The sequence below is a fragment of the Pavona decussata genome, unplaced genomic scaffold (assembly GCF_977016875.1).
Source record: "Pavona decussata unplaced genomic scaffold, jaPavDecu1.1 SCAFFOLD_102, whole genome shotgun sequence".
Taxonomy (NCBI): Eukaryota; Metazoa; Cnidaria; class Anthozoa; order Scleractinia; family Agariciidae; genus Pavona; species Pavona decussata.
The window spans coordinates 3,187,339-3,208,989 of NW_028145517.1; the positions used below are offsets into that span (position 1 = coordinate 3,187,339).

Here is a 21,651-nt window from a genome sequence, read left to right on the forward strand (position 1 = left end):
GTGGGTAGAGGCAATCCTCTGAAAGAAAACAGATGTGAGAGGTGGTTTCATGCTGACTGCGGAGTCGCCAAACATGCTGTGTAGCAGACATGGAGGCCCACGAGTGAAGTTGTCTCTCTAGCCGTTTTGTGGGTGGATTGCGGGACCTACCAAAGCAATTTGGGCGAGTTTGGAGATGTAAAATATTCAATGGATTCGAAATTTTGCTCTTAGTACTGGGTGGCTCGACACTTATAAAAAGCCTATCAGATGAAAATGGTTGGAGTTCTACGCTCGCGCTATGGCTGAATTACCCAGAACTCTTCTCGGGTGTGAACGAGGCAACGTGAGATACGCAAGACTGGGTCTGATAAAATGGCTGAAGTATAGCCCTCAGAAAGCGTTGAGAGGGAAACTTCCAGTCAGATACGAACGTCTAACCTTGAGGTTTGCTGTAAATGTAGACTTTTTATTTTTGAACAAATTATTTGGATTAAAAATTGACGATAAATAAGTGCAAGTTTTGGTGTTGTTATTTGGCCGAAAAATTGGCATTTTGGGCATTGTTGCTAAACGGACGGTGATATGCAGCGAAAATCGGGAGGTGTAGTCGGTTTACTGGGTTTGATGATGGTAATATACATCAGCTGTAGCCATTCACACATTATCATGACGTTGTAGCTTAAGTTAAACAAAAAGCAATTCATAGAAGCAAGAACTGTGTTTTCCACGCAAATATGCGTTGTTGGGATCCAAAGGGTTAAGAGAAAACAATGTCATTTTCGTTAGTAAAACTTCGTTCTTGTCAAGGGATCTTTTAATAACATATTTTTCTATGTATAAGTGTGAATAACGCTCAAAGGTCGTACGATTTTAAACGTGCACTTTTCAAGTTGGCCATCATTTATAAAGCCGTGTATTTTCAGTTGCAGTTAGAAACTGTTTTATTACGTAAGTGGTAATATATTCCAACACTCAATTACTGAGAGACTATCAATTACTGCCACTTCAACATTAAACTTGAAGTAATATATCAAACACGAGACACATTGTTTCATCACATATCAAACACCGAGAAGAGAGTTCAAAATACGACGCGTAGCGGAGTATTTTTGACGAACTTCGAGGTTTTTGATATTGTGATGAAACACTTTGACGAGTGTTTGATATAAGTTCTCAAAGAAACTGATTTTGTAGGGGAAATTAAGGATGCAAAAACGAAGAGTTTTTTCATCAGATATCCAAACACGTCACAGTGCATGATTTCCTTTGTCTTTGGCTTTTGAATAATTAATTAGTTTGAGAAGTAATATGTCAAAAACGAGGGCGAGTGCTTTATCACGGGTTCCAAATACTGAGAAACAGATGAAAGCACGAGGCCGCAGGCCGAGTGCTTTCATCTGTTTCGAGGTATTTGGAACCCGTGATAAAGCACGAAGCCCGAGTTTTTGACATGTCTTCTCAAATGAAACAATAAGAAATTAATCTCATTAAAATGCAAATGTTTGATCTCAGATGAAAAACATGTTTCATCTCAGATGAAAACCTGGTGGTGTTTCATCTGGTGTTTCATTGGGGTATCAAGATTCATCCACCTGACCGAAATGGAGGTCATTTATTGGCTTTTGACTGCATGATTTATTAATGAGTTTGAGAATGCCACTTCAACATTTAAAAACTTCTTAAACTCATTAATAATTCATCAAGAGAAAACAAAGAAAATCACTACCGTGACCGTGGTTTGGATATGTGTTTTCAACCTACTTCTTAGTGTTTGGATATCTGATGAAACACTCTTGCTCGTGTTTGATATATTACTTCAACATTAAACTTGAAGTCTAGAGAGCATCTCCTTCTCACTGTTTTTCCAAACATGCCATAGATACCAGTTGGGAGAATTTATTTGAAAATATTAATCGAGAGGGATTTCGTCATTGGTGATCGTTTCGTTTAATCTCATAACCTACACCTTTTCATGAAGCAGTGATACTGCAAGGAGAAATTCGATGCTGGTCACTATAGACCCTTCTCCAAAATGGCGGCCGAGAATTCAAATAAGTTAAAATTTAAAACGTATACCAGCACTAGAAAGAGCACTTTTACTTTAGTAACCCTGCAAAGTTTCAGCATACCAGGTGTAATATCAGCTGAGAAAATGTTAGTTGAAAAATGAAAAATTTGCAGACGTTTGTATGACTAGGGGTATGACGTATACCCCCAGTCATACAAACGTCTGTAAATTTGTCAAATTTCATCTTTCATTTCGTGAGCTGATATAACACCTAATATGCTGAAACTTTGCAAGGTTACTAAAGTAAAGGTGCTCTTTTCAGTGCTGGTATCAATTTTCCATTCAGTTCAATTTTAACTCATTGAAATCTGTTGCCGCCATTTTGGAGAAGGGTCTATTGGGGCTTAAAGGATTGAAAACACACTCGTGTGGACAGAACAACAAGGAAACGTTTGACAAAATGCCATTGTCCAATTCGTATCCTACCTTATCATAGGAAATTAACAATGCACGTTGACAACGCGAAGAAAATTTACGTTACACTAAATTGACGCGAATTTTTCAAAAGTTAGTTTTACATGCATTGAATTAACGCGAATTTTACGATAAGCATCTTGCTTTATTTACTGCGATTTTCATAATTCTGCCAACTCGCACTTTACATTTCTGAATGCCAAACTGCGTTTTGGCTTCCGTCAATAAAACCTTCCAAGACACGTGCACGGATGTTTCTAAGTTTTTTTAAAGCCGAAAATTTGGTTTTTAAGCCTAACTAGACCCTATCAAGAGCCAATAGAGGAGTCATGAACTAATAGGTTTTGTAATGAAATTAAGGTGCTTTAAAATAATAATGTTGTAAAATAGTGTGCATTAAATTTGCATCGACATTAATTAAGATACATTAAATTAACGCGAATTTTGTCAAATCGCGTTAATAAAGTGCATTGTAAATTTCCTATAATAAGGTATTCTTCTGCAGGCTCGATTTTCGCCGCTCACTCGGATCCGGTTTTCCTCTTTGAGGGACTGGTAATCGAGCCTATTTCATCTGGAGAGGTGAAACGATCTGGAAACGGTCGTGGGCGCCGAACGTTAATTCCTTTTTCGATGAAAACAGAAACTTTTGAAAAGGCCTTCGTGTCGACAGGGGCTCAGTTTAATATGAATGGTTCTGTGCAAGGCCTCGGTTTGGCGAAGAGACTCGGAATTGAATCATTTTGACACATTGATATAGACCTTTTTCATAAATGGCGGCCGATAAATTATTCTTTTGTTTTCATGAAAATTAGCCCTACTAGCCTCGTCATCATGTGCAAAATTCAAAAGAATTTTTACTCTGAAATGAGGTTAGTAGGGCTAATTAACATATATTGAAAAGAATAATAAATCGGCCGCCATTTATGAAAAAGGTCTATAGAGCATCGTATATTTTTATATGTTGGTTTGTATTCGGTATACCCACAAACCCCAAATGCCAGCAGTCGGGAAATTTAAAATTGATAGTAAGCGGTAGTCATGTGGTATTTGGTATGGCGCCCAAATATTATTGCCATGTTTTGCAAAGACATTTGCAATTTTGAGTATTTGAGTGTTTTATTTATTTCCTCCACATTTGTAATTAAACGTTAGTGGTAACATTTTAACGTCAGTTTCTGTCAAGAGTGGAGGTTACCTTCCAGGAATCCTTAGCGTTGATTTTCGCACTAATTTTCTTGGGTTTTCGATCGTTTTTGTAAGCTATCAGCCATTTTACTGCGAATTTGAAATGTTGTTTAGTGGTAGAAGAAGAGGGCATGCGATACAAGCTGAAAGCCAATCAATTTTGTATGGGGGGAGGGGGTGGTTGGGGTCGCTCAAGGCCACAGAGTTGCAATGAGCGACAATTTATAGAGTGCTATTTCTGGGTGTTGTAAAATGGTTAACTTTTTGGTGATGAGAAACTAAATTTTGTCGGGAGAAAGATGAACTCTTTTCTTTTTAATATTTTCGGGCGTTTCTTTGGTACAAGGAAGGAAGTTTTTCACTGGGAATTCTACGGCGAAAGCAAGACAAGGTAATACCTTTTTTTTATACTAGCAATTAGGAAACATGTGCTTATTACACGAGAAGGGTTCCTTGATTACATTACAAATCAAGACTGAGAACTCATGTTTCATGCATTGTAATTTTTATTTTGTCTAATCCCTTGTCCCCATTGTTATGGTTATTTTTGTCGAGCTACTGAATGGCATTCCTCATTTTTAAGATCCCAGTTTCGTCTACGACCGCGTCATTGCTTCACTGAATCAGGCTGTTAGAAAAACAAATTGAAAACAAAAATTGATTGATTGATTGATTGATTGATTTACTGATTGATTGATTAATTGATTGATTGATTGATTCATTGATTCGTTCGTTCGTTCGTTCGTCCGTCCGTCCGTCCGTCCGTCCGTCCGTTCGTTCGTTCGTTCGTCCGTCCGTCCGTTCGTATCACCAGTTCAGTAGGGCTGGTTTAAATGAAACCCTATGTTAACATTAATAATAGCAAGGACACAATTTACATTGCAACAAACGTAAATATGTACAAAATTGCCAAACAAAAAGGATGGAACAAACATTATTGGCATTTAAAGAAGTTTGCTAAACCTCTTGAATTCAGAGGTGTTTTATCGATCTAATTGTGTCTAATTGAGAGTGTGTTGCATGTTTTCGCCCCATTTATTCGAAAAGACCCTTGAAACGTCTTAGTTGTCATAAGCCGGAGTCTTACAGGTCCCACGTCCTAATTCTACAGTTATGCACAGTGAAGGTCCATTTATTTGTTGCCTTATGAAGGTTGTTACTCCCATAAGTAAAGAGTTTCCCAGCGGTACCCTCTGTGGGTGATTGAGTGGTTTGGTCGGAGACGTCCTTTGTGGGTACCTCACCCGATGATTAGGTGGATTACTTACATTGTGGCAGGTTGCCGTGGAAACACCACGGTACGTTATTTACGGATTCGTCCCAGCAGCACTGTTTTTGGTTCTCACACTCTTCGCGGGTTGTTCCAAGTTCGCCGCAGTCTTCCCGTTGCTGTGGATCGATACCGTAGCATTTGTCACCTGAAGGAGAAAGATGCGTAATTTTACAATCACTACAAGGCGTAGTATTTCTTTAGTGGGTGATTGTTCTCCGAAGGTGGAACCAACATGAAAAACAGATGGAAGATGTGATTCTATACGGTTTATGAATGGTAAATTATGTTGGATCATCTCCTTTTTATTTATTTATAAAGCCGTTCAATTAGCTATAATTTAGCACGATTGTAATTTTGCATTTGTCAACCTTATCGCAATTCAGCTCTTGGCTGCAAGTTTTTAAGGTGAATAAACTATCTATCTATCTATCTATCTATCTATCTATCTATCTATCTATCTATCTATCTATCTATCTATCTATCTATCTATCTATCTATCTATCTATCTATCTATCTATCTATCTATCTATCTATCTATCTATCTATCTATCTATCTATCTATCTATCTATCTATCTATCTATCTATCTATCTATCTATCTATCTATCTATCTATCTATCTCGAAGTCTTATTGCAATCGAACACCGCAAATTTATAGCTATTCTACCACGATGACCAAGAACAAGGTAGCTTTCATGAAATTCTTATTCCTAGAGTTTCAACATCCTGTACTTACCCTTGGAATAGTAACAATAGGCGTGATTCTCAACTGAGTCGTTCCAGCAACAGCCTCTATCCTCGCAGGTGTCCTGATCGATTGTATACCATCCACAATCGGTGCGGTCATCAGGCTCAAAAGCACACATGGCTATCATGGTTTATCGGAAAGTAAGGTTTAAAATGAACGTTAGCTTCCTTTAGAAAATACTTCTCGGTAGTTTCGGGTTTTCTTTCTAGAGTGCATTCTAAGCAGCACTACAGAAACGATTTCTACAATAGGTTGTATTTCAGTGGTCCTCACACTTAAGGATTTTCTTAACAGAAAAAAAGGTTATTGCAATTTCTAGAACATAGCAAACAGTGATACATGAAAGTACTGCTTGTTGGCTAAGTCTCTAGAGGGTCAAAAGATGATTCAGTGGATTGCTTACCTGGTTGAGGGGTTCCGAAGAAACACCAAGGTTCGTTGTCCACTGATTCGTCCCAGCAACAGCCCCTGTCGTTCACACACTCGTCTTCGGTTATTGAATAATAGCCGCAGTCTCGCCGGTTGTTTGGATCGATGCCGGAGCATTTGTCATCTGAGGGAGAAAGATGTGTTGGATCAGTTTAAAAGTATGACAAGGCTTAGTATTTTTTTTATGGATAATTGCTATCCCAAAGTGGCAATCCAACATGGGAACCAGCTGGAAACGTATGGGCTGTTTAAGAAGAAGGAGAAGGAGAAGGAGAAGGAGAAGGAGAGAAGGAGAAGGAGAAGGAGAAGGAGAAGGAGAAGGAGAAGAAGAAGAAGAGTGGTTGATATGAAGGTTGAAGCATAATCAGTCTAAAACATCGCTTGATGAAAAGTTACAAATGTAAGCAGTCGAAACATCGGGATTAATATCTTTATTGAGTGCATCGTGAACCAATTGATCTTAATTAACGCATATTCTGACCACCATGATCAAGGAACTTCTTTAACAATAAGGCAGCTTTCATGAATTTCTTTTTCCTAGTGTTTTAACATCCTGTTCTTGCCAGTGGAATAAAAGCAAGCTTTATAGAACATAATAGACTGTAAAGCATGAAAGAACTGCTCAGTAGCTTTTAATGAATTGCCACACATTCAAAAAGTTCAGTTGAAAACTTGTACAGCATAGCGAAACGTTTGGCAGGAACTTACTGCTTTACAGGTTTCTTTGAATGGCCACACTAAAAAACTTTTGGTCACTGAATCAAATAAACAGGACCGAAGGGAAGTATTGCTCAAATATTTTCACTTCAGAATTCAATTGGTTTTAAAACATTTAGACCAAGCTAACAACAAAATAAATAGCACCACATGAAAGTACGGTAAGGACAGATATTTAGTGTGCTTTAGAATAGCGAGAAAACATATTTGTATCAATGGAAATGTTAAAATAATGGTTCAGTAGGGATAACAATTACCCTACGAGTTTACATAAGCTAGTATTCTTTATCGTTTGCTGGGATGGCTTGGATGGAAATGGATAACAACTTGAAAACATTGGCCAATTTTTTCAAGTTCTTCTTGAGTACTTTGGGGAAATAACTAAAAACAGGTTTATAGTTTGTTTTTCATTGAAGAAATCAGTTGATATTTTCCTCCCAGTGTTCTAGGAACAATTTTGTGTTAGAGAAAGAGTTCTACGTTAAATATTTGGTAGTTTTGGTTAAAGAGAGCAAAATCTCCGTGATAGTGCTCCTTTAAAGGGTTACCGAAATGAGATGCTGAGAAAGTAAGCAACCAACCTTCCCGTCTGTTTAGCTGGTTTGTCGGTGGGTTTGTTGGTGATGGAAACGGCAAAAATGAAAACATACAAATCAATTGGCTTACCTGCCACTGCGTAGCCTGTGAAAGCAAACACATATTGTTAGTTTTTACCCAGAAAAACGCATCTCCGGAACGATTACAGATTACAGCACATAAAGGATTACAGGAGAAATGACCGTAAACGCTTGAAACCAACAAGTCGTTTTGCGAGCGTTTCACGAGTTAAAGACAACTCTCTATCATTTTATCATGTTAGTTTTCCATAAGGCAAGTAATTCGTAGGGCCATTATAGAAATGTTAAGATGCACACGGTATAAACAACGCCTGAAAACCCCCGACGTCCCCGAACACGTCGTCGGTTTCTCGAAGAAACGAGCATTTTGGAATAAAATGTTCGGAAGTTTACATTTACATATTCTACGAAGTTCGTGAAGGAGTTATTACAAGAAATTATAAGAATACAACTCGGATTTTAATGGAGAGGGAATTCTTATTTCCGTCAGGAAAACTGTAAGAAATATTTCTTGTGTTTTTTCGTTCATGGGGTTAAAAACTACAATGTACTATTGATTTGTCTCTACGAAGTAACAGATACGTGTCACAGAAACGCGTCAAATATGTGTATTTTGCATGGCTAAATGTGATGACTTGGCGTTTAGGTTTCTGCAGAGATAATTATGCAGATGCAATTTGATTGGTTCTTTCGAGTGGCGGTTTTATTATTCTTTGTGTCAATCAGTCAATCAATCAATCAATCAATCATCCTATTTTCTTTGTGTTATCGAAAATGCTACGTGTTTTACTGCAGATATTGTTTTGCATATTATACGTGGCTGAAGCTATTCCATTGTTCTCGCATGGCGGAGAAATTGAGAAAACGCACGTTATAAAAATATTGGAATAAAATACTGAACTAGAAAAAAATAATTGATTTCAACGAGAAACCTTACTTGCCGCGGAAATTTTTTTAAAGTTAGCTATTGTTCTTTAAACATGATTCTTTCTGGAAACAAAGAAAAGCGAATGACTTGAAGCCAGGAGTCATCGTGAGTCTGATGATGACGGCGGGCGATTGTTTTTTTATCAGACAGCGTTCATATCCTTCCCTGCGAAACCTCTGTTGTTTGAACAATGGAAATATTAGGCACATTTGCACCAGCAAATTCGACTACCTTTGTTTAGGGTTATAGTACATTGTCAACTATTGGGCTTTTGATGGATTTGCAACTGAAACCGCCACAGTATTATTCCGCCGTCAAATTACAAACGCACGACTTAATCTCTGTTCTATATAATATCTTCTTCAGAAAAGCTTGCGCTACCCTTTACGGAGCGCCCGAAATATTCTGTTCAGTACGATGTATCAGCTTTAAAATTAAATTTCAAAACCTAGCGTAATTTCCAGTTGTTCATTTTGGCATTTTGCGGTGGTAATACCTTTTGAATGAGGAATAACGCTTTTGGTCGTTTAATTTGTCATTTCTTTGTTCATACATTTCTTAAATCTAAAACTTGATTGCTGGAAATCGTATTCAGCAAGTAAAAGATTGCAACGTTATCTATCTTTGGAGCTGAATTTTGATGATTATGCGTTTGTTATGGAAGGTGTTAAATGTATTAGTTAAGACAATTATCCTAAGAACAAGAACAATGCCTGTAAGATGAAATGCGTCGCTGTTTGTACAGTAGATTTTGAACACAAGTGTTTTTGTTATCTAATAACTCTGGTTAGGTGCCTTGTTCTTTATAACATTAAAAAGCCTTTGACGATGCGCTGACTAAAATTTTTGTTCATGCTTTGAAAAATATAATTATGCTCTCAATAACGAATCAAACCGTCGTTCAGGAAAATTGAAACAATGTAATGAAATTTGTTTCGAGTTTTCGACGTACAAGAAAGCACGGGGCGTTTTCAGAAAACCTGTTGCTTTAAGAAGAAAACGGCACTCGGTTAAATCAACAAAAAAATATATGAAATAATGTTTCTCTACAAGCCACCAATCGAAAACACCAGCTAATCGTTCGTCAGCCTTACCTACGCCCAAAAGAAGGAGGAGAGCAATAGAGGTCTTCATGTTTTCGTCAGATGATGCTTGGATCAGAAGCAAACGTGTAATGTCCAGAAGGGCTTTGTGCAAACGTTTATCTGTGTCCGTTTTCGCATGGTGAGTTTTGAGCCATGGAAACCTTAGCGTTGAGTGAACATGCATCTTAATTTCATGAGTCATGAGTCGTGCAGACTACGAGCCGTCAGCTCTTATCTCTTATTTTTGTTAGGAATGGTAAAGGAAGCGAAATGCGTGCGCGCAAAAATGACCGCGCTCTACCATCCATGAGAAAAAGAAGAGATTACTAGCATGTACTCAAAGTCTGTAAGTCGCGGTTCTCTTAATGCTAACCAAGGTTGATTTCGAAGTATTTCTTGGTCCAACATGTTGAATGTACCTGAACAGGTTACCTATCAAACCAATTAAGCAAAATTGACGCAACGTTAAAAAGCTTTTCATGATTTTTATGGAGGCTTATACTTATGCCACTCTCTCGCGATCAAAAAGCTAAGCGTTTGGCAAAACAACTTCTTTGATTATTTTGTCGTATTTTCTTTTAGGTAGCTTGTAAATGTTTTTTTATTATAATATTAAAAGCCAGTATGAGAGAAATGGTTTCAAAATAGATTTTTTATCAACGGAAAATACGCATGTACAATTAAACTTAACAATTACTACAGTGAGAATAAGTAATAAGTAATAGAACTTTCCAGAAGCTTTATGATTGTAATGTGTTAAGTGTATTTAAAACTTTAAGATATTTATCTGATAGATTTCCAAGATAAAGCAAAAACATCCTATTTGGAAAGTAATATTCTCTATGTAATGTTTGAAAACGAGCAAGAGTGTTTTATCGGGTTTAAAACCACTCGGCTGTGCCTCGTGGTTTAAGACCCGGTAAAAAACATGTGCTGCGAGTGTTTTGAACGGCTTCAAAAACATTCCTGGAAAAGCGTGTGTCAATAGAGTTCACAACAATTATGCTTTTGTGAACGTTGGAAATTAGTATACGAGAAAAACACCCATACTAACGAGGAGTGTTTTATCAGCTGATAAAACACCGCATACTAATAAGGAGGAGGTTTATTGATATAAAGTCACTACACGTGATATATTATCGACCATTTGATAGGTCAATGGGCTTATGAATTATCAATGAGTTTTTGAGTGAAGATTTGTGAGATAAGGGCCCAAACACGCGACAACATCTCTTATTATAATTACGACCAAGAAGGGTAACTCTCGCTTTTTCTTGGGGGATTGGGTGGCTATTAAGATGTACACTGTCAGGAGCTGTCGCTGTTCACATCAACAAGCCCCCTTTCATTTACCGTAATTTCTCTTGTAAGCCCCCCTTTTAGAGGAAGAAGCCCGCAGTGTTCCAGATAAGAGAAGGGTCTCAGGTCGAAAACCCAAGAAAGCTTGCTTCTTGACCGACATATTGAATGGTAAACTTGAGAAGATTTGGAGAGAATCAGAGCTTTTGACCCCTCAAAATTCTTCAATGACACCCTGACTTTGAAAGTTATCTGGAACAATGAGCTCCCCTACCCCCTTCTTCTATTTAAGCCCCCTCCCCTTTTTCTTCACATCCAAATTAATAATTGGTATGGCGGTAATTGATTCATGTCCACCGACCAAAGTCCGGTTCATTCTAGGCATTTTCAACACCGATCACCCTAGTAATTTGTTCTTGATCTTCAGAAACGTGACAAATAGCGTTCGCTCGAAACATTAGACATCTCATTTCACATTAATTTTAATTTACCGTAACTCTTGTCTGTTTTTCTCCTTCCTTTGTTCGCTATTGATGGTTTGCATGGCGGCCACGACTGTCATTTTTATGCAAACTTTGTGAACAAATTTTCTTTTGTTTTGTCCACCAAGGCGGCGGCAATGAAAGCCACGTATTGTACTGCATTTCTTATAAGTAAAGGTTTAGATATACATAGGAGAGTGAAAATAAACGATAAAAACGAAAGACGTGTCGGTGTCGTCATGACACCATTATCAAGTTCGAACATTGACATTGACATTGGCTTTATCTCAATTACTCCAAACTTGATAATGGCGTCATGACGACACCGAAACGTCGTTTGTTTTTATCGTTTATTTTCACTCTCCTATGTACTGCATTTCGCCAAATTTAAGAAGCCCCCCTCTCTGCTAACCCCTCCCTCCCCCTCAAACGTGGTTTTGATAAACAAGCCCCCGGGGGGAGTAATAGAGGATTTACTGTAGATGTGTAACCTGCAGACAACTTTTGTAATGAAAGAAATGTGATGGTATATTTCCAGCCTGGTGAATGAATAATCATCATTCCTAACTTTTGTAATGGTTCACGACTTTTACTACTGAATGTTGTTAAAAACAACTCCTATATATTCCTATCACGGTATTTTCACCGACCTTTTTATTTTTAGATTGAAGTTCGAACAAATTAAGTCTCCCACGGGAGCCTTACTAACCAGTCTTAGGCTTTGCATAATTCTCATGTGAACCGGAATATAAATTTTCGCGGGAAATAGTATTCCTCTGCGTATCTAAAAATAGACTGATCTGTGAAAACACCGTAGCAAAGACCTAGTATGGCAGTTGTACGCTCCAAGTAATGGGCTCCTGTTAGAATTTGGTTATGCAGCATGGGGCATCTTTTCTTCCATCTAAAAGCCATTTCTCTGAATTAATTGACGCAGCTTCTTGAAGTACTTTTTGCTAGACATTTCTCATTGTTGTGCGAAACTGTGGCCAGACTGTCGGTTACTAAGGGCGCTGTCTCGTGTCCATATTGTTCGAATGGCAAGGCTCTCATAAATGATTTTCGCTTGTTTTCAGTCAAGTTGCGCTTAGTTCTTTGAAGTGATGTGTCAGTTATTTTGTCAAAATTTAGTGAACCTGGCCTGTTACGTTATTATAAAATTATTTACCCGTTTACGAAATACTGTTTGAAAAGATTATTGCAGTGGTATCAAACGACGGAAGATAAATTTTTATTAATGTTTGCGTAATTACTCAATGACAAGCAGCATAAATTAAAATGTACAGTAATAGTAAATACGCGGCAAAGGACCACGAACGAAAATGTTGCTGGTATACGCAGGATCTGTGATAGATCTAATCAGCCAGAAGTAAACATGCACGCGCTTGTTTTGTCCTCGGAAAATAAATTTCGTTTTTTACTTTGTTGTAAATGCATATCGTTGTCTTCTGGCTGCAATCTATTTTGGTTTAATCTACTAGCGAAGAACAATTCCTCAATGGCCGTTTTTCGTAGTATACTAGAGGACGCATTACCCGTCTGGACGAACTTGGGCAAACATTTGTTGTTCGTCTGGTTTATCGTCTCTAGTATAAAGACGGGCAAAGGACGCATTATCCGTCTGGACATACTATTTTCCGTTGTGCGTCGTTCAAGACGAATAACGGAAGTTATCATCCATCAAATATTTTTGCTCGCGCGCGATTGGTCTAAACGCCTCACGTGACCGAATATACCCCATCTGAAACTGGGGAATATCCGATGATATTCCCTAAGTGATATTCCCCAATTTCAAAAACTTCAAGGCGCGTCTTGTTTACAATTAAAATTAATGTCAAGATGGGGGAACGGTTTGCTTTTGTGACAGAAGGAGAGATAAACCTGCTGGTCGATAAAGCAGTATCAGAAAACAACATACGCTCCAAACGTTTTTGACGGTCAACTGTTCTTAAACGAAATGTTCAAATACTCAAGCTCGTTGCTACATGTTGCGAAAAATATTTGAAGGATAATAACCACAATAGCCTCCATTTGGCTTTAAAAACATGCTCAGATATTTGTCCTTGGACAACTGTTCACTTCTCGGAACAGATAATGTCCGCGGGCAAATATCTGAGCATATTTTCGCGCCAAATGGAGGCTATTGTTCATATAGTTCGTCCAGACGGATAATGCGTCTTGTGCCCGTGTTTTTTCTAGAGACGAATAACCAGACGAACAACAAATGTTTGCCCAAGTTCGTCCAGACGGATAATACGTCCTCTAGTATAAAAACAGCCATAATAACTCGTCTACGTTTTCTATAAGCAGAAAAAAGGTCGACCTCGCAGTCTAATTGTTAATTATCCAGGGATGTTGTATATCCTTAAGTGGATGATTATTTTACTTCCTCATGCGCAGACTAGCTTGTGCAAAAGATCAAAATAAACGCAAGATTGAAATATGTGGAAGACCATCGCAGTTTATATAAAACGCAAATTCTCCTGTTGCGAAAAGTAAGCCTGGAAAATGTCAGACGGGTACGTACAGAATTGTGTGCGATACCGGTGCAGTTCTCAACCAGCGAAGCTAATAAACTATAGAATAAGACTGGTGCGTCTTCCGTTGTACACGGGAGACGCAACAACACAGACATGAGCGCAAGAATAAAACGAAAAGATTTCCTTTTCCTGCTTGCATCGCACCCTTTTCACCTTCTTGTGCTTTTATGTGCGCATTTTGTTTTAATTTAGGTTATATTTTGGCCTTTCTCTTATTCTTTCGTAGGGGTACTTTCTTCTCCATCACCTGGCCACTATTGTGGGACGCGAGGACTTTGATTCGTTTCTTTTCAATTATGTGCAACATTACAAGGAACAACTCGTGACATCGGAGGTAAGCGGCCAAATGGATACAGACAGGCAGCAAAACAGTCCGAATTGTTTGCATTAAATTAAGCGAAAAGTCAGGAGTAAGCGCGCCGAATCACGAGAAAACGGCCAGTGAGATTGGGAAGAGTCTCACGGCCTTTGTGATACTCGCGCACGAGTGTCCACGCTTCGCGCCACGCGATTCGTTTCTCCCTCCGTAAATTGTAAGAGAAAAATACGACTGCTTTCCAGTCTAGGATGTTCAAGCATGTGATGAACTTTGTTTTAACTTTTCCTTTTGTTATTCGCAGGACTTCTTTGACTTCTTTCTGCAAAGTTTCCCCGATGTTTCAAGGTGTGTTTTTTCCGAGTTGTTTGTTTTCTCGTTTGTTTGTTCTGAATCTCCTGAGACGAATTGCCGAGAAACGCGGTAGCGTGCACTAACATTTTTAAAATAGCACCGATAAACCCGTTTCAGCGTGTAAAAGTTTCGGAACGACACCTTGGAATTTCGTCACCTTCCCTTAAATTTTTGGCGCGGTACTACTTATTTTCATCGTGTGAACACAGCAGTCCAAAAAATTAAATGCGGCACCGGTGACCGAAATTTAGAGGGGTGAGGTATCCTGCCGAACAAATATGTTCCGAACATAACAGTTTAAAAACCCCAACTGGCAGGAGGCAGACCAGCTGGCTAATTTACAAACGTGGCTATGTAGTTGAGTCGGGGCTACCGTGAAACAATTCAAGCTACCGGTAGGGTTAGAGCGGGACTTAAAAGGAAGCATCATGGCGTTTTTGATGACTATTTTTAGCGTGTAGATAAGAATAAGGCTCCATGTATACTGATGCGTTATCTTTGAAAAGGAAAACTTTTTTCTTGCGAATCTTCGTTCCTCCATATGAACAGTTTCAAAGTTATATTAAGCAATGTTGGGTGAAATTAGATGATATTGAGGACTTCTGTCCAGACCTTTATATAATGATGGAATTTTGAGTACTTTCTTTTAACCGTAGTTAATATCACTGTTTTTTGTCACAGACAAACTATGGAAAAGTTTATTCATGAATGGCTGGAGAGAGCTGGATTACCCAAAGTAAGAACGCAACAGAGAATATGAATAATAATATTTTCTCTTGAAGAAAGCTACTTTTGTGCAAGTATTTATAGGAGTAAAAAATTATAAGCTAAATGAAGTCAAACGCTCTAAAATCAGCGTCAGCTAACGGTAAAAAATTTCACTACAAATTAATTAACATTACGTTTGGTATTTTAGTATACAGCTATTTCAATTAACGTTGTCGGATTAAAATCAAGCTAAAAGACAAAACCGCAATGTTTTGTGGGATTATTTTTTATGAATAATTTCATCAAAATCATCCCTGCACGTGCAGGTCATTGTACTGCTAATTACAACCTATTGTTTTCTCCAGGCATGACTGATTTTGATGAATTTATTCATAAAAATCCCACGTAAACTTTCGGTCTTGTCTTTTAGCTTTATGCTTTGAACCGACAACGTTAATTGAAATAGCTGTATAAACATTATATAATTCATACGTTGTATTTTGTTTGCACCCAGTCTTTTCCGAAAAGGTTTGACAGCCCTGACAATCAGCTTGTCTCACAAGTGGAAGACGAGGTAGGCGATGAACCATTTGAATTGTCCATGTTGCCGAAGCATGCCCAAATGAAATTAATATGTGGAAGAAATGTGATGTTATGTTTTAAACAAGAACTACCGCTATAAAGGGGCAAGTCCCTCCTTCATCTCACACCTTTGTGGTCGTGAGATGCAAATTAAGACGCCGGTCAGTCATGGGAAGTTGTTGACTCAAGCGTCCTCTGAAAAAAGGGGCCTCAAAATTTTATAATATTACCACACCACAGCAATATATGAATAACCCTTCAGGGTTATTCTGAAAACTAAGCGAAAAAAATAAAAGGCGAAGAAAAAGACACATGTTGTTTGTCAGTTGTTTACGCTCTGATGCTTGATTGACAACTGAAGGTGAGAATGGCCTGGCCAGGCCCCTTTCATACCGGAACTTCCTGTTTAAGTTATGTTTAAAAAACGAGCAGGAGTGTTTTATCAGGTACGCCTCGTGGTTTTCAGCCCGTCTAGTCTCCTCTCCTTTATTTGAATTGTATTTTTGAGCTGCGTCTTAGTCTATGTTTTTAATACCTCCAACTTTTGTATTTTGCGCTTATGTAACAGTAAGAGTGGAGAGTATAAATAAAAAAAAATGTCATATGTCAATGGTGGACAGTTTTCTAGGCAGAGTGGTTGGGGTGCATCTCGTAAGCATTTATACCTGATGAACTGTACTTCTGCCGCCATTTAGCTATCTTAAGTTACCGGGTGGAAGCTATGGCTGTAAGTTTTAAGTATCTGGATGAATTCCGCCACAAATGTAAAAATTCAAATGAAAGTTATCGAACAGTACTTTCCGATAAACTGTTTAGTATTTTAATAGAAGCCACTCAATGGTTGCAGTTTCAGATTTGGAAGAAACAGGACACAACAAACAAACGAAACAAGACGCTCAAAGTTAGAAAGAAACCGAAGCCACCAACAACGACACTGGTAAGTGATAAAAGGAGAAGGCTTACCTTCAAAAGAAAACAAAAGATAAGAAAACGACCCGATCAACGTACATCTTGAATTCTTGCCTGCTGAACGATTAGCTTATGTTGGTGTATCACGTTGTTTTTGCGAAGCTTCAACGAAATCCACGTTGTCTCTACGTGCGTTGTCGGAGTTACATGTCAATCAATCAATCAATCAATCAATCAATCAATCAATCAATCAATCAATCAAAAAATCAATCAATCAATCAGTCAATCAATCAATCAATCAATCATTCAATCAATCACTTTATTTGTGTCAAAATACTTTAGCATACCTGCTAATTGGAGATAGTAAAAACCAAATAAATATTAAATATGATAAAATTCTAGGATACTAATACAAAAATAACCAATACTATTCTACTAAAAATACTATTATTTTATTAAAAATACTCCTTGTCTCTACGAACTGCAGATTGTTCACGATTGTTCACAAAGCGTGTTGTAATGTATAAAGGCTCCCAGCTTGTTTTCTAAGTGGTAGTTCTTGTTTTGTCCTCTTTGCAATTATCAGGAACTTCCTGAACAAGTTGTTTTGTTCTTGGAGAAGCTTTTGGAGCGAGAGACGTTATCCCACAACACCCTGCGCCAGCTGGACAAGTGCTACAACTTCTCAAACGGCAATGCTGAGGTTCGTTTAAATTATTCCTGGGCTAAATTAAATGGTTATTATAATTAATGTAGCTTGCTATCAATCCTGACTGGTGGACAGTGGGTTACAAGTGTGTGCGTATTTCTTCATCTCCTGGAGAAAAACACATCAATTCGACAGATTTCTTAAGGGTAGTTTTTCTTTTCTACCGTAAATACCCGAGTAACTTTTCGCTTTAACAAAGTGTTTTCATATTCATCACCTCCCGTTTTCTGAGCATGCGTGGAGGGAGATTTAGGGGCCTGAGACTAAGACTGTGACTTGGTTTTATTTTGAAGGTTCGACATCGTTGGTGTGAACTTGTTGTAAAACACAAGTAAGAGTCCTTTTTTTTGTTTAATTTATTTCCTTATCCCAGTTTGTTAAACCTGATCATTAAAACCAATTTCTTGTTTCCGGGATATTTATAGATACACCCCTGGACTTCAGGAAGTCAAAAGGTTTTTGGTGGAGGATCAGGTATTCAGTTTAAAACCTTTTTGCTTCAGCTCATATTTTCCACAAAATCAAGGACATATTTCTTTCGCATCCTAACTGTCTTACAGTTAACTTTCTTTCATAACTTTCAGTTTATTGATTCTTGACATAAATCTTACAAGAAATGTGTACTGCCCGCAGTTAGCAAGAGCTAGTTGAGCCAAGCAGTGGTTGCAAGCAATATTTTCAGAACAAGAGAAAAAAAATCAAGAAAAATACTTAATCAAATTCAAATACTGAATCAAATTCAAGAAAAATACTAAAGTTTTCATTGTTTTAAAGCAACTGTAAACACAATGTTTCAGTTTAAGGTGTCTTTAACGGGATTTTCCGATGCTAAAAAATATTTTTTAAGGCGCTGTTTTAAGAAATTTAAAACTGTTCTTCAGGTTGTGAGTTGCTTTCGTTCAACATGCCTTAATTACATGGCTGACTATTTTAAAATAATTACTGTACGACCGCATTCGGCTGCATGTGATCGTTGGCACAGTTGGCTCTTTTTACACGAAGCAGAGAATTGATTGCGATTGATTCAAAATAGTGGTTTGTTTTTAAGTAAACAATGTGCTATGACCTTTGGCATAGTTCACTCCTGTTACATGGGGTACAGAATCAATTGCATCAATTTTATATATTCCAACTTTTTCTGAATCAAAGAAGCGATTAAGTTATTTCAAATATTGAAAACAGCACCGTAAGAAAGTATTTGGCAATACAAATGTGATAGAAAAGATAGAAAACTGGCGTAAGACTTGTCGTTTCTCTGTTTGCTGCTTTATTTTCTTCATCATCTTTTTCATTCGTTGGTTCTGCTCTTTCGTCCAATCGTTCGTTAGTTGGTGCGTCAAGTTGCTCACAAGCTTGGTCATAACACAGTGATTGAGTAACTTACTGTTTGATTCGCTGACTGCTTCACTCACTGAGCAATCAATTGACTGTTTGATGGAATTTTACAGGGAATGGGGATATACCTGTTTGGAGAATTGATCATATCTGAGCAGCCCAAACAGCGTGCGTTGGTGGATGAAGTCTTGGAAGAAATCAGCGCAGAGATGGATAGATGTACATATCAGACAGTGAAAGACATGCTGGAAGGCAACGAGTAACACCACCCACACACAATCCTCGTACACAAAAGAGTTCATCGTGAATACTTCATCAAAGTGTTCGACTCTTCCAACCACTCAATCAGTACATTGATTTTTTTTCTGTAACACGTACGAGTCTTACAATTTGATTAGTTGCATGAACATTGCAGAGTTTTCATATGCTTTGCATCATCCGAATTGCTCGTGCAGATGAATTGGCTCGAGCTTCCCAATTGGTTGTAGGAGCGGTTCTGCCTTTTCACGTTGAACTACTCGCTTTTCATCAAGCCTACAGATAGAAAACTACAACAAATGGTATCGGAGACAATTCTTTGTCCAGTGTAGAAATATTGGCAAATCGCTCGTGCAGATGAATTGGCTCGAGCTTCCCAATTGGTTGTATGAGCGGTCCTGCCTCTTCATGTTGAACTACTCGCTTTTCATCAAGCCTGCAGATAGAAAACTACAACAAATGGTTTTGGAGACAATTCTTTGTCCAGTGTAGAAATATTGGCAAATCGCTCGTGCAGATGAATTGGCTCGAGCTTCCCAATTGGTTGTATGAGCGGTTCTGCCTTTTCACGTTGAACTACTCGCTTTTCGTCAAGGCTGCAGATAGAAAACTACAACAAATGGTATCGGTGACAATTCTTGCTCCAGTGTAGAAATATTGGCATTTTTTTTGTTCTCGTGTCGTCTCCGTCCAATGCACAAGTGAATGAAGTAAACAATTCAGTTAATATTTCATATCAAGACCTCATGCTTGGTCAATAACCACTATATTATGATCATTAACTTGCGATTCTATTCAATTTCAAGCAGATAAACCTGGCGAAATATTTCTGTGTCCCATCTCTCCTGACGGCGGCCATTATGTATTAAAAGTACTTTGCATGGATTGATGGTCACATTAACATGCACAGACAGTCACAACAACTGATTCTAAGGTTTCACTCTCGGGCCAGAGTGAAAGTTTAACAACGAAGCAAGAGAGTAACTTAGGAGACTTTTGTACATTTCGTGCAGTCAGTTCTATTACATTTTTTCCGACTGAAGATGATCTTATTTATAATGAAAAAACTGCAGCTCAAAAAACTTTGGCAAAATTTAGCCTCATGTTGCGTGATCTCATTGGCTACAGCTAAGAGCCAATCGAGCGCGAGATTTTTTTATTGTTAAGTTGTACAATTTAAAACAATAGATACAAGACGTTTTATACTTAAAAAGTGTCAAAAATTAGGAAAACAACAAAACAGCCTTCTTAGGTATTTCCAAATTCCATAGCATTATCAAAAGAAAAAAAAAAAAGAAAAAAAATCAATCAGAACCAAAAATTTAGAGTAGAGGTTTAATATGAATATTTATTGCCATTAATTACTGGTTAGCTAGCTTATACATAGTTTATTTAATTAAAACCCTTGCAACAGTGGCAGTGGGCAGCAATGAAGAAATATAAATATAAAGAGGTTAACATGTACCCAATGGAGTGTTTCACATGACGTCACGGCGGCCTCGTTGGTGTCCCAAACTAAACCTCTGGGAATTGAACTTCATTTTTATGCAAATACTTTCTTTTGTTTCAGTAAACCAATATGGCCGGTAGTCACGTGAATGAAAACGCTCTATGCTGATGAGATATGTACATGAAAGCATGCACTAATTTGGCATCAAACACAGCATCAAAAATTGAAGTTTTGCAGCCAGCTCTGCGAACTTTCGCTTTCCAAGGAAGATTGTTTTGTCATTGAAGTTTGAGTGAATCCAAGCCTGCAGGTTGAATTAATTGGAGTGAGCCTGCAATGAATTTCGTGAATACACCCGAAATTGCGAACTAGCAAAATTTCGAAATCAGCGAAAATACGAATAAACGGAATTTAGCGAACCCGAACTTTGCAAACAAACATATAATATAATCATGTAATTGTACTACTTATTATGAATACGTACGTCTATGGTTTACTGGTATTTATGATTAAGTTATCAAAGCAGAGACAACACTTTCAAAAGTGTTGACACGACACGTCTAATTTCAGTTTCTCATCAGGACAAATAGAAAGTAGGAAATTAGTTAAAAAAACCAATTAGTAAAAATTAGTTATTAACCAATTGATTAAATTAAAAAACGTATTATCATTTTTAATTAACATATAGGTAGTATTTCATGGAGCAGTTTGTGAATAAAATATGCAAAGGCAAATGCCTGGATATGCCCCTTCAATTTATTGCACTGCAAAAAATCTACCGGAGATATTGTAAGTTGGCCTACAAACGTCAGTAAGTTGGCCAACGTCCAACGACGGACATCTAGCGGCTGAAACTGAACTGAACTGCAAGTTGGCCTAAGAATTATCAATTTAGCATCTCACCCAGTTCTAATGCAGTTTGCGATAGATCAGTCGTTTGATAAGAACTGGTGAAAGAAATTTGCAATGATTTTTTAGGGGGAGGAGGGTTAGCTACAGCTATTCAAGTAATCGACCTCCCATTCTTACCATTCAGCCACGAACGGAACAATCGATTTGGCGAAGAGTAGAAAACAGGAAAACACTACATCCCCAAGCGAAGTGTGAGTTATATGCTTGTTTTGCCTGAGAGCTATCATCCTTACCTCAGGAATTGTTCTTGTAGTCAAGTAAAATCGAACATTCCAAACCGCTCAGAACTATCTGCTAGCAAATCGTACAGCTGCGGGCATTACAAGCCTCTTGTTTTGTACCTCCAGTT

At 37.9% G+C, this 21,651-nt stretch overlaps 2 protein-coding genes across 2 annotated transcripts in view; one reads left to right on the forward strand and one right to left on the reverse strand.

Moving 5' to 3' along the window:
* Positions 1-21,124, forward strand: part of LOC146471661 (uncharacterized) — a 58,130-nt gene extending 37,006 nt beyond the window's left edge. Inside the window, exons 15-23 of the mRNA XM_085120181.1 lie at positions 13,996-14,103; positions 14,390-14,433; positions 15,121-15,175; positions 15,662-15,721; positions 16,577-16,666; positions 17,225-17,341; positions 17,641-17,678; positions 17,773-17,821; positions 18,796-21,124. Coding sequence (XP_084976307.1) covers positions 13,996-14,103; positions 14,390-14,433; positions 15,121-15,175; positions 15,662-15,721; positions 16,577-16,666; positions 17,225-17,341; positions 17,641-17,678; positions 17,773-17,821; positions 18,796-18,945 — 711 coding nt within the window. The 3' untranslated portion in view covers positions 18,946-21,124. The remainder of the gene's footprint in view (positions 1-13,995; positions 14,104-14,389; positions 14,434-15,120; positions 15,176-15,661; positions 15,722-16,576; positions 16,667-17,224; positions 17,342-17,640; positions 17,679-17,772; positions 17,822-18,795) is intronic.
* On the reverse strand, positions 4,141-9,597 carry LOC146471663 (uncharacterized). Its single transcript, XM_085120178.1, has 6 exons — positions 9,458-9,597; positions 7,485-7,499; positions 6,076-6,225; positions 5,661-5,792; positions 4,921-5,070; positions 4,141-4,280 (listed from the first exon to the last, which is right to left on the reverse strand). The coding sequence occupies exons 1-6, from the start codon at positions 9,495-9,497 to the stop codon at positions 4,276-4,278; spliced, it is 492 nt and encodes a 163-aa protein (XP_084976304.1). The 5' UTR covers positions 9,498-9,597; the 3' UTR covers positions 4,141-4,275.
* Positions 21,125-21,651: the final 527 nt, after the last annotated feature.